The 15,639-nt window shown below is 40.0% G+C and overlaps 2 protein-coding genes across 3 annotated transcripts in view; one reads left to right on the top strand and one right to left on the bottom strand.

Annotated features, from left to right (window-relative positions):
- LOC127618946 (uncharacterized) overlaps window positions 1–15,639 on the bottom strand; it is a 647,429-nt gene that overhangs the window by 493,659 nt on the left and 138,131 nt on the right.
- LOC127618613 (uncharacterized) lies at window positions 729–4,096 on the top strand. 2 transcript variants are annotated; one of them, XM_052091179.1, is made up of 4 exons: window positions 729–1,675; window positions 2,170–2,328; window positions 2,751–2,843; window positions 3,432–4,096. In XM_052091179.1, the coding sequence occupies exons 1-4, from the start codon at window positions 1,379–1,381 to the stop codon at window positions 3,753–3,755; spliced, it is 873 nt and encodes a 290-aa protein (XP_051947139.1). In that variant the 5' UTR covers window positions 729–1,378; the 3' UTR covers window positions 3,756–4,096. The 2 variants fall into 2 exon arrangements, with proteins under 2 accessions (XP_051947139.1, XP_051947140.1); XM_052091180.1 differs by having other exon boundaries at window positions 2,180–2,328.

Consider the following 15,639-nt stretch of genomic DNA (forward strand, 5'->3'; position numbering starts at 1 on the left):
GACAACTTTTCCAAACTACAGACTTCGTCCAAAACATCATTTCGTTGAACACTACCCTCAAATGATAAAAACCTTTGGCCCACTAGTAGATGTGTGGACAATGCGTTTTGAAGGGAAGCACAAATTTTTTAAAAAGGTTGTACATGACACTCGTAACTTCAAGAATGTGGCACATACCTTGGCTGTAAGACACCAGAAGTTGATGGCTTTCCATTTAGATTCATCAACATTCTTCAAACCTCCTTTACAAATTGATAAAGTGAGATCAGTTATGGTCACATCCTTCCCTGAAAATGTTCAGAGTTCACTACATCAGCGAAATGCTAAGCAAAGTACTGTGCTGGTTGCATCTTCTGTATGTGTTCACGGTGTGAAATACATTGCAGATATGATCATTTCGGTTGGCTGTTGCTCAGGCCTCCCAGAGTTCAGGCAAATAACACATATTGTTGTTATCAACACCGAAATCCTGTTAGTCTGCAGACATTTGAGCTCCTGGTATGATGAACATTTCCGTGCTTATGAGTTGTGCTTAAGTGGAGGAGGGTCTCTCACAGTCACTCAGCTGTCTGAGCTGAATGATGTTTTCCCCTTGTCTTCCTACCGAGTGAAAGGCAATGTGTATGTGACACTTAAACGTTACATATTGTGTTGAATAAAAAAGGTATGAGGTATGTTGAATGGGCCGTAAAGTGATGTTTCCTTTTTTTTCTAGGACCATGGAAAGCTATAAAGTAAGAGTCATCATAGCTGAACAGGACATACAGAAAGTGCCACTAGATGTAAAACCAAAAACCGTTGATGAGCTGAAGATAAAAATCAAAGATAAATGTCAGTTGCAGTATGACTTCAATCTTATGTATGAAGACCCTGACTTCAATAATGCTCTTAGCAACCTTGATGACATAGGAGACTTGCCAGCTACAAAAGCTACTGTGAAGGTCATTCCATTGCTGGTGACTGCCTCCACCACCAGCATGTCTGATGCCTCCAATGTCTCAGACTCTACAGAGATTCTGTCCAGACACAGCTCATCACCGTCAACAAGACAGGAGAGATGGCCAGAGTTCTTTGACATTCCAAATTTTTCAGTTGATGTGGAATTCAGACTGAGACAAGCTAATCTTTTATGTTTACGAGACAAAACATACCTAAATCCACGAAGAGACATGAAGCATTCTATTTTGGAAAAACTTGCTGAAGCAATTTACAAATTTGATGCCTATCCAAATGAAGAGCGGATCCATTCTGTGGCATTAGCACTCATAAGCAAACATATATGCCTGAGGGAACCAGGCTCAACAGATGGTTGTTCTGGCTGGAAGAATAGCCTGAAATTCAAAATGGGAAACTATCGCACTAAACTGAGAAGAGCAGGATGTGTAGAAGTTCGTATAAATGGGGGCAAACAAGGTGCACCAGAAATGGCCTAAAAAGACCTAAAAGGTATGAGGTAAATTACTTACCAGAGCTCCCTGAGGGGCATGATGAAGAAAGCCTAGAGACTGACAGAAAGCTCCTGGTTGAAGAAATGAAAAAACGGAGCCCCAGTGGAACTGTCATTGTATCAAAGATGGACCGGACCTTCTCACTGAGGAGACGGGAAATTGTGGAGGCAGAACCACCAGTGAAAACTTTGAAGGAGCGATGGCCAGCTCTTTTTACAGAGAGACAAGTACTGATTTTCACATTCTTTCAGTCACTGTATTGCCTACAGTAGACGTCGGACAGTGTGACCCAATTTTGCTGCTTCTGTGCCGAGACTCTGTCTGCTTCTCCAAACTGGAGAATTCCAGAACTAGCTCTTGAATATTTATTTTGAGGAATAACTTTTGACCTAAATTTTTTTATGTGGATCTTGTTAAGAATAATGTGTTATATTTCACATCTTCTAAATTCATATATATACACATGAGCAAGTAAATTATGTTACTAGCTAAAGTTAAATAAAAATAAAATTCTCTCTAACTTATTCATTTTGAGCCTTTCTTTACGCCACCTCATCTGTCCTGTCAGTCTGCCTGTTGGTTAAATAATAATCTCCCATCTACTGGTCAAATTTGGCAATAAAAATTTATTTGAACAGTTGTGAATGTTAGCATACTGGGTTTCAAAAATATCCACACTGGCACAAGCCTGTTTTAGTCAATGTTTTTTGCTGTGTTGCAGGTGTTTGCAGAGTTCAACAGGATAGCCACCACAAACCTGGAGAATGACTTTTATGATGTATTGGACCAGCACACACCACGCTTTGTTTCAATCTTCAAGTCCAAGAAAGGAAATGTTGGAGAAACATTGGCTGAGCTTGTGCAACAAATAGATTCACAGGTGAGTCTTCAAGGGGCTTCTTCAAGAGACTACAAATAGTGTTTTACTTTTTTTTTTCAACAACACTGTTTAAGAAGAAGAATAAGATTGAACTGTCACCGTGTGTATGCAATATCAGACAAGAGGGAAGGATGTCATCCTGAATATCAGCATGGCTGAGTGCTGAACACCAAAAGGCTTAATCCATCTCATTCATCTTTGAGATGATTAAGTATGCAAGATAACATACAACCTAAAATTCCTATAGAAATTTGCCTATGTTGTTACCATTTTTTTCAGTTTTGAACTAGTAAAAACTAAAAAGTAACGTGTGTGTGTGTGTGTGTGTATATATATACACACACACACACACACACAAACACATGTACTATAACTTGAATAATATATAATCTTGAACTTTATTTGTTCATTATCACTTCTAGAAAAAAGATGTGACCGCACTGCGCACGCTTGTTCTTCGAGGCCTCCCGGTCCTACTTGGTGATGACCCAAGTAAATTCTACAACACTTGCTTAGTAAGTTCTCATTGTGATATCGTAAAGGTAACATTTTGGTTTGGAGTTCTTCTCTGCATTTCATCAACTCTCTCCTGCTATCGATCTACTTTTACCATGGAATAAAGTAAACATGCCCCCAAAAAATCTTGGAAACATAGATTTATATGGAGATGGTGAACGGTGTGTTTCGGTTTCCTCGTTTCACATGAAATAGGGCTAGTAACATCACCCATACCATGGAGCCGCCATAAATTGTCACGGAGTTTCACTGCTGAGCTTAATAGTGCCAAGTCTGCTTTCCATGCTGCAGTTGTGTATTCTGCACAAGAGGTAGATGATCTCTCTCCCTCACTAGCTACAAGCCCCTTAGGACAGCAATGTGAGGAATACTTTTTCTTTCTTGTTTTGCACTCAAAATCTGTAAACTGAAATGTTTTACGCCTACTAATGTTTATAAACCTTCTAAATACAGGTGCATTTGGATTGAATAATTAATGGAAAGGCTGTTAGTTCATTGTAGGCAGGACAGATGACACTGTGACTATTCATTGATCTTGCGTATGAACATCTCCCTGATGTAGTGTTCTTTTTGTTTTTTTTGTACAGGCCGGTGACAGTGACGAGGCCTGGGCAGAAGTTTCTGTTGGGGTGCTGACTGTCATCTCTGAAGATGAGCCTGGAGTGCCAAATGATCTCCACCTAGACCCGGTATCAACTGCGATCATTATAGAGGGACATATTGTCATGGATGATATCCAGAACCTACCTCATGCAGTTTGCCTCTTGTTTGGGCTTTCCTATGCTGTGCACTTGAACTACCCTAAAGCAATGAAAAACACTTTCACCTTCATTCAAAGAGTGATGCTTGGTTTGGGAGAAAAAAAACTCCCACCAAAACTCCAAACTCTTAAAAATCTGCTGTTGAGTTAGAACGTAATAGAGTGGTGGGCATTAGATATCACTTGACAGTTGTGAATGAAATGATGCACTTCTTTCAAATTGTCAGCCTGGATCAGGAAGTTACATCTAGAGGCTGTGAGATCTAATGCCAGAGTCATTACTCTCATATTGTTGCCCTTGACGCTGCTTTGCACTTATCATTCCCATGGTTCTTTAGCATGTTTGGTCTGTAATCTGCGTGTTATTGTTATTACAGAATTAAAGATGTTGTTACAGGATATGACAAATGTATGACTTGATCCATTTCCATATCCAAGGCCAACTGATATATTGGCTGTATATTGTCAGGAAAAAATATCAGCCATTGTTATTGGATATTGTAGTTTTATCTGTTGATTTTGTTCAAACAAATTAATTGTTTGGGCATACAGTATGTTTTAAATGGTCCACAGAAGCCAGTATGTGCCATGGTTCTAGTTGCTCACAGTCTTTTAATTGTTTTAAACCACCATTCGCTTGTAATTAGGCACAGAGGTATTTTTTATTTTTTTCCCCAGAATTATAATTTTATTTTTATAAAGTCCAGCTAATACATCGGCCGACTAATATAACTGGTTACTGGTCAGTGGTAGGCCAAAAATACACTCTTTTGTTTACAGTGGTCATATAACAGTGATTTCACAAAACGGATACCTCAGCATTTCGTGTTTCAGATTGTTATGAAGAAGTTATGTATAATGTACATTTGATTACTGTTGTTAATTGAACCAAAAAACATCAGCCAGGATATTTTTAGTTCTACCTGCTGATATTTTTCCAATAAGTATTGGCTGGGCATATTGTGTATACTCTTTTGAATAGTGGTCTGCAGAAGCCAGTATGTGCCATGACCAATGTTTAAACCAGCACAATACACTTTTGAACTGGTGCAATGTGTTAAGACCTATAAATAAAAAGCACACAGTTTAACTTGTGTCACTACCATGATTTATTATGTGTTTGTGTAAATCTGATTATTTTTAGGAGAATGGAACCTGTTTTGTGTAATGAATGTTTTCAGCACTTGAGTTACATGAGTAACAGTTACTTGGTATTTTTAAGGCAATCGGTTTGCATGGTTTTAACAAGTAAATTGGATGGCTGTTCAAGTAAATACAACTGAGAATTTCTAAGTTGCAGGAAATGTCAAATTGGTTATCCCAACTTAGTTTGGGTAGTTTTGTAAAATAGTAATTGTGAGTAGTCTAAACTAAGTCAAGAGTACATCTAAAGTACATTTTCAAGTTCTCTCTACAGTTATTTAAAGTTACTAAAACTCAAGTCTAGGTATACTAAACTAGCTTAGCATTTGTTAGTACAACATATAATACTTATTGCACTTTACTTAGTTTTTTTAAGGCAATCGGTTTGCATGCATTTTCTAAGTAAAGTTAACTAATTGGAATTTACAGTGCACAGGGCTGTTTGTGAGAATATGAGGACCCGAGCCAAATCCTACTTTTTTGACACAGAAAAACCCTGAAATTAGCCTAAAAAAGGACATATACAACATATTCTCACCTTAACATGACAGCCACTGAATTTAAAGGAATAGTTTACCCAAAAAATGAAAATTTGATGATAATTTACTCATCCTCCGGCCATCAAAGCAGTATCAGAGTTTCTTTCTTCATCAAAACAGAATATAAGATTTTAGGATTTCATTTCAGGCCTTCTTCTTTAAACAATGCAAGTGAAAGTACTCCATTTGACAGTCCAAAATGTATATTTAAGGTGCATCAAAATAATCCACACGACTCCAGTCGACAAATAAAGTTCTTCTGAACCCAAACAATAGATAATTTTTAGAAACAAAACAATACTTATATACTTTTTAACAACAAATGTTCACGGTTATTATGTTTTTTAAAAATGTGTCCTCTCTGACAAAACCATTGGGAAAAAAATACATTAATTCTTCTCAGATTTTCCTCTTTAGGCAGGTGAAAGTGAACATTTACAATGACAGTAAAACATGTTTTTAAATTGTCATGGCTCATGTAAAAAAAACACATTATAGTTTTGACATTTCTAACTTTACGCAGATAACAAAAAAGCAGCAGTGATCACAAAGTGCATGCCATCATCTTTATAACCTGATATGTGATTGTATTTCAGCAAAACTACAATGACAACATTGTCAAATTATCTTTCTTCATAAGGATGCCATACACAATACCCAGAAGAATGTTTGATTATATTTTTTTATTCAAGTAAAATTATGACATTGTACTCACTGTTTTGGGAGAAACTGATGAAAGAGTCGAAACAGTTGGTGGCCTTATGAATCCATGCACCAAAGGTGTGGATGTTGCAGTGTTTTCGTAACTTTGAAAACAAAATTTTCATTTTACACCGCAGCTGCTGTTAGCTACATGAGCTAAATACTAAATTACATTAACACCAACATATACATATAAACACATCAAACTATGTATTTACCTGTCCAAAAGAAAAACAGCAAGCATGGCGTCATTTTTCAGACACTTTGAGTCCCGCAGTTTCCTCCAGCGTGGAAAAGCAACGTCAATGTTAATTCTGCTTTTAGCGCGCTTTTGATCCAGACGTTTTTTCGTTGTAGAAATTTCTAACACAGTCTTTCTTTTGTTTCGTTTTACTGGTGGTTCAGGAGGAACATTAGCTAGCTGCGGTTCGCCTTCCATTTTCGCGCTCGCTCTGATGACGTGTAAATATCTGCGCGAACAAGTTGCGCGGCGGTATGCAAATATAGATTGACAGACAGGAAGGACATCCTATCATTACATTCGGAGCAAATGCAATTATTGGTCGTTCAGTTTTTTTTTTTTGTCTATGTATATATATTTTTTTTACATTTAGACCACTTAAATTATTGATTGTTATCAGGATGTGAAGAGACTTTAAACCAGTCTAACAAAAATGTTTCTGGAAAAGACTGCACACCCTAGCTTTAAACGAGGAAGCCTGAAATGAAATCCTAAAAATCTTAAATTCTGTTTTGATGAAGAAAGAAACTCTTTTCTTCTTCTCTAAACTTCTTTTCTGAAATTGTTTTACGTTCCGCCCACAATGAATTGACCATGATTTTACTACAGTAACCATATTTTAACCATGATATTGAAATGACACCATAGGGTCTGTAATAATACAGGAAAATGAAAACGGTGGTAATAAAAATCACAATTTTGTGGTTATTAAGGTTTTACTGTGGTAGTTTAACTATGGTATTTATAGTAAAACAATAGTAACCACATGATTTACCATGGTTAATCTATAGTAAAACACACTGTAGACAATAAATCATACTGTAGTAAAAACATGTTTTTTATTTTGGTCTGAAACATGGTTTATTAAAGTAATTTTGTAGGCTGTAGGAATCATAGTTTTGGTGGAAACAAAGGTTTTACTATAGTAAATATGAGGTTTGTTTTAGTTTTTTTTGGTGTAAACTATGGTTTGGATACAGACTAGTATAATATGTTACCATGATTCTACTATAGATTAATTAACTACCATGGATAGTCTTGTGGTTACTAAGGTTTTACTAGAAATACGATGGTTAATCTACAACAGTAATCACAGTAAAACTGTGGTAATTGCAGTAAAATCATAATAATGACAAAATTATATATTTTTTTACATATAGTTTTAGTTTCCCTGTATTACTGTGGTTTCACTCCGGATATCATGGTTAAAATAGGGTTACTGCTATGAGTTATCTGTTTATCGTGTCTATACCCTGTCTGGATATTACTCACCTGCTTTTTGCCACTCTGCTCAACTGGATTTACTCACAATGTTTACATCACTGTTTCAATCATCTGTTCAATAAACCCTGCTACTGAGTTCATATCTCTGCCTCCGTGAGTCTCTCTGTGACACCCATTAACTTTAAAATTAAAGCAGGTGTGTGTCAACAGAGCAGCGGCATTCACTGACGCACTAGAGCTGCACATGCATTTTATAAATGTACTTATTAAACACAGCCTTTTGTGATTCACAGAGCTATCGCACGTCTTCAATCCGATCCAGGTATCAGATCAAATCAAATCAAATCAAATCAAATCACTTTATTGTCACACTACCATGTACACAAGTGCAACAGTAGGTGAAATTCTTGTGTGCAGTTCCGAGCAACATAGCAGTCATGACAGTGACGAGACACATACCAATCGGTGCATCCCTAGCTGGTACACAGTACTGTATATCATGAAAATTTAAAAAATGCCATAACCATCATTCATCCTCATTATTAAATGCTTGGTTAAGCCTCCTTTTGCACCTATTACAGCCACCAGTCTTTTTGGATGATTCTCTATCAATTTTGCACATCGTGATGGAGCAATATCAGCCCATTCCTCAAAATCACTCAATCTCTACTTAATCTCTAGTTGGGGATCGGTGATAGAAAGCAATTTTGAGGTCTCTACACCAATTAGAGGTCAGGACCTTGACTGGGCCACTCAAGGATATCCATTTTCTTCTTTTTAAGCCACTCTAGTGTTGCTCTGTCTTTGTGCGCTGGGTCATTGTCCTGCTGAAACACAAACCTCTTCCCAGTTTTACACTTTCTGGCAGAGGAAAGTAGGTTCTTATCCAAAAATATCAGTGTATTTGGCAGCATTCATCAACCAGTCAATCTTCACAAGCCTGCCAGTTCATGCTGATGAAAAGCTCCACCCTAAACATGATGCTGCCACCAGCGTGTTCCACTGTGGGGATGGTGTTGTGTGGCTGATGTGTTAAGTCGGCTTTGCGCCACACATACAGTTTAGTGTTTCAGCCAGACAATTCCACTTTATTCTCATCAGATCACACGACCTTCTGCTACATCTTGTATCTTCCAAGTTAATTATTACAAAGTCATTATAGGCAAGCATGGGTTTTGCCAGCCGAGGCTTCCTCCTAGCCACTCTCCCATACAGCCCCTTTCAAAATAGAAGAAAAAAATAGTATTGGACTTTTTTATTATTTGTCATGAGACACAATACTGTGTATCAGGTGTGGTGTCTAACTTTAATATATTCTACATTTTGAATCTGACAAAAACTACTCTGAAAACTTTTTACCAAGCACTGTTTATTAGTTTTGTATTTTATTAGTCTGCATCCTGGATTTAAAATAATACAATTACAGGTTCAACACAAGTTAAAGGAATAGTTAAAAAAAACTCTCATGATTGACTCATATTTAAGCCATTCTAGATGTGTACATCTTTCCTTCCTCAAAAGAACCGAAATGAAGATTTTTATAAGCACATTTCAGCTCTGTATGTCCATTCAATGCAAGTGAATGGGTGCCAGCTGTTTGACGGTCCAAAAGTCATATTTAGGTAGGATAAAAGTAACCCACACGACTACAGTAGAGTCATCAATCAATTCTTCTGAAGTAAATCGATAGATTTGTGTAAAAAATAAAACAAAAATTAACTTAAAATAAAGCATGAACTTTGTTTACAAGAGGAACAAATGTCACACAAGAGTCGGGTCATTTCAAACAGAATCCCAGTGCACGCCCCTCCCCGGGGAAAGAGGGGGGGGTGTACATCATGCCGGGGACTCCCCTGCCTGAGAGAACGAGGGAGGAATGTGGCAGGGCGGAGGGCGGAGCCGGGTCGTGATCATACACACCCGGTCCCTTATCAGACTAATCAAGCCTCCAAGAGGGATAAAGGTCGACTACCCTGCCACAGACTGTAAAACAATGATTTAAAGGAGACCTATTATGCCCCTTTTTACAGGGTGTCATACAAGTCTCAGGTGTCCCCAGAATGTGTCTGAAGTTTCAGCTCAAAATACCCCACGGATCATTTATTATACCATGTTGTAAATGACTCTTTTTGGGTGGAATCAAAAACACGCTGTTTTCATGTGTGTCTCTTTAAATGCAAATGAGCTGCTACTCTCCGCCCCTGTCATAGCTCTGGTGAATACAATCAGAGACAATGCTAACTTTTGCTGCATTAGCCGTGGAATCAGCTGACAAGCACATTCAGAAAGGCAATTTGCAAACATTCACAAAATATAACGTGCGATACATCTTCAGGATATAAAGCTGGAACACAAACAGTTGTTTCTGATCATGCTTGAGAATCACATTTTTTGAAAATCCTGCTTTATATTCACACTCATTCACAAAGCAGTCTGGTGTAAAATGATTTGCACAAACATACACACATTTTTGTATGTTTTGTGGCATATTTGCTTCAAAAACAAAACTTGTCCACTGCTTCTTCAGTGGCTCTGATGCCAGGAGTACATGAAGACTCTTATGTTCACCTTTACAGCCAACAACAGAACACTTATGATGCTTACGAAGCCGAGACTGTGTGTAGATCACTCACGGGTGGATCTATGACAATAGGGTGGAGTCCGCCACCAGTCGTGGGCGGGGCCTGCCCTAAAGTGATGTCACTTTAAAGCAGAAATGAAAAGCGGTCATTTTGACACACATTTTGATTTATAGAAATATAAGAACGAGGAGTGGGTGGACTTTTAACATTGTAGGGGGGTTGTGTGTTGTTTTTTGTTGTAATCAACTTTTTGCCACAAATGGAAACAAACAACAACTTCAGCACATTGCTTTTGCAAAGATTCACATTTAGTTACCTGCGTGAAGTTGGCCCCCCACCCAACGCAAAACTTCGGCAAAATAGTCTCTATCGTTTGTGCTTCATTTGTGCTGGTTTGTGCTTTAAAAATTTTCGTTTGTGCTGCTTTGGTTTTTTAGATATTAAAAGAATATTTATAGGTCATTCTGAGGTCACTCAGCCCCCCGCATGCTCCAAATTCACCCCAAATAGTCTCGTTTGTTTGTGCTGGTTTGTGCCGCTAAAAGTTTCATTTGTGCTGCTTCTGATTTTTTTATATTAGACATTGAATTATAGGCGATGACGTCACCAGCCCCCCCACATGCTCTAAATTCACCCAAAATAATCTCAATCGTTTGTGCTTCGTTTGTGCTGGTTTGTGCTGTAAAAAGTTTCGTTTGTGCTGCTTTGGATTTTTAAATATTAGACATTGAATTATTGGCGATGACGTCACGCAGCCCCCCCACATACTCTAAATTCACCCAAAATAGTCTCTATCGTTTGTGCTTCGTTTGTGCTGGTTTGTGCCAGTAAAAGTTTCGTTTTTGCAAATGTCTTTTTTTAACAATACAGTTGAAGTAAGAAGGAAAGATCCAAATGGAAAACCAAATCACTAAATAGATGCATTCACTTAACTGTTACCTATCCACTGTTCGTTTTCAACTTGTAACAGACACAGCGGATCACAGGATTTGCGGAATGTAACACAAACTCCAAGGTAAGTGTTTTAACTTGTTACTGTATTTAGTTATGTGAATGACAGTAGTAATATTAACATTGTAATAAATACAGGCACCGTAATTTGTTTGCTGGAGCTCTGTGTTTATACGCACATAGGCTGTGTGTGTGTGTGTGTGTGTGTGTGTGTGTGTGCAGGTCAAAGCCCATGGGCTTGTAATTACCAACACACTGTTCCAGCATCGGCGCATCCACACAACATCATGGATGCATGCCGGGTCCAAGCAAGAACATCTGCTGGACTACATAGTGACTGAACAGCGGATGCGGGCCCATGTCCTTGACACCAGGACCTACCGTGGAGCTGATCTGCCCACTGACCATCGACTTGTCATCTGTAAGATGCGCCTGCCATTCTTCCACTCCGGTGGTGGATGTAAACCCAGGACCCCTTTCAAACCCATAGTGGCCTGGTCTAGGCTAGCTGATGAAAGTTGCAAGCGAGAATTTCAGCATCGCTTGCAGCTGGGGTTGGCATCATCCCCCACTCCTCTGGATGTCGAGGGGAAATGGGCGAGGTTTGGGCTGTGGCTCATGTAACTGCAATGGCAGTTTTGGGCACACGGTCCAGACCTCCTCAGAAACCCTGGCTGACGGAGGAGGTGTTCAGGCTGGCTGAGAAAAAGCGACAGGCCCACTCTCATCGTCAACAGCATCCCACGTCAGAGAATGAGGAGGCTTACCGCAGCCTTCGCTCGGAGGTTCGGAGAGCTGTGAGGTGCTGCAAGGATGGTTGGTGGTCGCGGGTTGCTGAGGAGATGGAGTCTGCCTCGGTGGCTCGCGATCACAAATCGCTCTTTAATTCCATCAAAAAGGTTACTTGCAGTGCCACACCTATTACCATCATTAGGGGAAAAAACGGTGATCCAATCTCCGACCCCCAGAAACAGGTTTGCAGATTTGCTGAGCATTTCTGTGAGGTCCTGGGGGAGGGGAAGTCCCTTAGCCTGGAAAACATTGTGGGACAAAGTGGGGATGACCCTGCTGGGGCTGCGGTGCCACAAATAATGGAGGAAGAAGTCGCTCCCTGTGGGTGGCTGGCTGAGGTGCCATCTTTGGAGGAAGTACTGAAGGCGATCCGGAGCCTGAGACCAGGAAAGGCACCGGGCAGTGATGATCTCCCCAGTGAAATGCTGAGGGAGGGTGGTGTTTGTGCACAGACTGCCCTACATGACATCATAACAACAGTCTGGACCACTGGGCGGGTTCCGCAGGATTGGAAGGATGCCCTGGTGGTCCCTCTCTTTAAAAAGGGGGACTGCTCAGATTGTAATAACTATAGGGGCATCTCACTCCTCAGTGTGCCAGGAAAGGTCCTGGCAAGGATTATTCAACATCGCCTTGCCAGGCACGCTGAGGAGAGACTTGCTGAGAACCAAGTGTGGTTTCAGGAAGGGGCGGTCTTGCACGGATGCCATATTCTCTGTCTGTCTGCTACAGCAGAGGTGTAGGGAATTCCAGAAAGACCTACATCTCTGCTTTATTGACCTGGTCAAGGCCTATGATACCATCAGTAGGCCTGGGCTCTGGGTTGTTCTTCGTGCTTTCGGAGTCCCAGACCCACTGCTCACGATCATTAAGGACCTTCATGATGGTGAGCGGGCCCAGGTAAAACTACGTGGTCAGGAGTCGGAGCCATTCCCTGTTCACCTGGGAGTGCGACAGGGATGTCCTCTGGCTCCCACATTATTTAATATCTATTTCAACCGTGTGGTTCGTGAAGCCTTCGATGGCTGTACTGGAGGAATTTCCATCTGGTATAGATATAATGGGAGGTTGATCGACGCCCGGGTGCGGTCAAGGGATTGCTCCCTATTGGTCAACCACATTATGTATGCTGATGATCTGGTAATTGCTGCTCACTCAGAGGAGGAATTGGGGGCGCTGCTGATGAACCTGGAGCTTGCCACCAAGAGATGGGGCCTTACCATCAGCCCAACCAAAACAAAGCACCTTCCTAGGTATTATGTACCATCAGACACTCCACCCCCACAGCTCCCAATTGGTGATGGGGCAGTTGTGGAGAGAGTGGAGTGTTTTCCATACCTGGCAAGTGTGCTTATGACCAGCTCCGGTTTTACAGCAGAGGTCTCACTCCGAATCAGTTGAGCGGCATTATCTTTTCATCGGTTGCGTAACGCTGTGTGGAAGCCACCCGGTTTTTCGCTCCGCACGAAGCTTCAGGTATTCTCGGCCAAGGTCATTCCCTCCCTTCTCTATGCTTGCGAAACTTGGACCCCCCCTAATGGAACATCATCGCCGATTAGAAACATTTAGGCTGGCCTGCCTAAGATCCATCCTGGGTTTAACCAGGCTGGATTGTGTGAGGAGCTCACAAATCTTTGAAAGATGTGGACAAAGTCCCATCGGTGAGCTCCTACGGCAGGCAAGGTTGCGTTGGCTGGGTCATGTAGCCCGCATGCCTGGCCACCGCATGCCTAAACAGTTTCTGTTCGGCCGGATAGAGGGGGCTAAGCGGGCGCAGCACGGGCTGGAGAAGAGATGGAGTGATGTGGTACAGGAGGATGTGGAGCTGAGTGGACTTGCCAATGACTGGTACCAGCGGTGTCAAGATTGGCCTCTTTGGAGGAGGCTTGTGAAGGACGCTGCTGGCCAGTTGGAGGCAGTCGCCCTCCAACAACAACAGAGGGCAGAGGAGCGACGCTCACAACAACGAGCAGAGCGCAGGGTGGCTAAAGCACAGCAAGTTGGCACGGTAGGGGGCACAGGTGGTGCATCAGCCAGTCATCTCAGTCATTCGACCCATGTCACCTGTTGGATCTGTCCCGTGACCTCCTGCCAGCGGGCGTTTGACACTTCACGTGGCCTTAACGTGCACATAGCCTGGCACAAGCGTCGTGGTGACGTCATCGCCACTTAGTGGCGAATGGCGGTTGTTGTTGTTGTTGTTGTGCAGGTCAAAAGTTTGGAAACATTACGATTTTTAAATTTCTTTGAAAGAAGTCTTCTAATCTCACAAAGGCTGTATTTATTTGATAATAAATACAGTAAAAACAGCAATGTTGTGAAACAATACACATTATAATAGCTGTTTTCTGTTTTAATATTATTTAAAATGTAATTTTATTTCTGTGATGTCAAAGCTGAATTTTCAGCATCATTACTCCAGTCTTCAATGGTGTATTTGTTTGTTTTTAATTTCTATTTTGTTCATTTTACTTGTATTGTTTATTTTATAGATTATACTGTATATATGTCTTTCTATTTGTAGTCTATATATGCTCTATATTTTATTCTATGTGTTGGATTGACAATTGTCATGTTCATTGTTTGTAATCTGACTGGCATAATTTTTTTTGTTTTTAAACTCCATCTTCAATGTCACATGATCCTTCAGAAATCATATTATATATAAATATTACTTACCCCAAACCTTTTAATGGTTGTGTATCCAAAAAAAAAAAAAAAAGCAGCACAACTGTTTTCAACTGATAATAATAATGAATTATTCTTGAGCAGCAAATCTGCATATTAGAATGATTTCTGAAGAATCATGTGAAACTGAAGACTAAAGTAATGCTGACAATTCGGCTTTGATCACAGGAATAAATTAGTTTACTATATATTCAGATAGAATACAACTATTTTACATTGGAATAATATTTTACAATATTACTTTTTTCTGTATTTTTGATCAAATAAATGCAGCCTTGGTGAACATTAAAAAATCGTAATGATTTCAAACTTTTTGCTAGTATATATATGTATGTGTTTATATACTATATATATATCAATCTTCTTTCACATTGTCTTTATGGGGTATTGTTTGTATAATTTTGAGGAAAATAATGAATTTAATCAATTTTGGAGTAAGGCTGTAACATAACAAAATGTGGAAAAAGTGAAGCGCTGTGAATACTTTCAGGATGCACTGTATATGTGTGTGTATGTATGTGGAAACTCATGACTCAATGAATTAAGCCAAAATAATTTTACTTTTGAATTAAATTACTGCGTACTATCAAACATCCATTAACACAAATAATGGACCTTTAAAAACATAAAATTAAAAACACTTAATACTGACAAGCCACTATCTGTCTTCAAACCAAACCAGAATAACAGACTTGAGAGCAAACAACATCAAGCCTGACTTCCTGAAAAGCAGATACTACTTCTCCAAACAGGAGTAGGAAAACAAGGGTGTGTGGCATATAACAGAAATACTTGTATTTGTGAAATTAAATTTAAACCATGCAATCAGTCTTTTGTGTATAATACAGCATGTGGGCATATTTTGTTTTTTCTGACACTCCTGTCACTCCACTTCTCAGGTCGTCATACATCTCCCAGACACATGGAGACCTCCTGCAGTAGGCCACATAATGTCCAAGAGCATCCTGGGTCTTCTTGTCGATAACTAGAGCTTCCTGGGTTAAGCCTCCTTTGAAAGCAGTGATTGCCCTTAAAGTAAATCTCTCTCCTTGTAGCATCAGATTGGAGGGAAATTCACACAAAGGAAATTCTGTGGAGTTGTTTCCCAGGTCAGTGTCAATCCACAGAACTTCTCCCAGACTGTAACTGTGAGAAACTTTCCCTGCACAGAGC

The sequence above is a fragment of the Xyrauchen texanus genome, chromosome 25 (genome assembly GCF_025860055.1).
Source record: "Xyrauchen texanus isolate HMW12.3.18 chromosome 25, RBS_HiC_50CHRs, whole genome shotgun sequence".
NCBI classification, from domain to species: Eukaryota; Metazoa; Chordata; class Actinopteri; order Cypriniformes; family Catostomidae; genus Xyrauchen; species Xyrauchen texanus.

Coding starts and splice junctions, on each gene's coding strand:
- LOC127618613 (XM_052091179.1), top strand. CDS start 1,379: ATGTGTAGAAGTTCGTATAAATGGGGGCAAACAAGGTGCACCAGAAAT. Junction 1,676..2,169: donor CTCTTTTTACAGAGAGACAA/GTACTGATTTTC, acceptor GCTGTGTTGCAG/GTGTTTGCAGAGTTCAACAG. Junction 2,844..3,431: donor AATTCTACAACACTTGCTTA/GTAAGTTCTCAT, acceptor TTTTTTGTACAG/GCCGGTGACAGTGACGAGGC.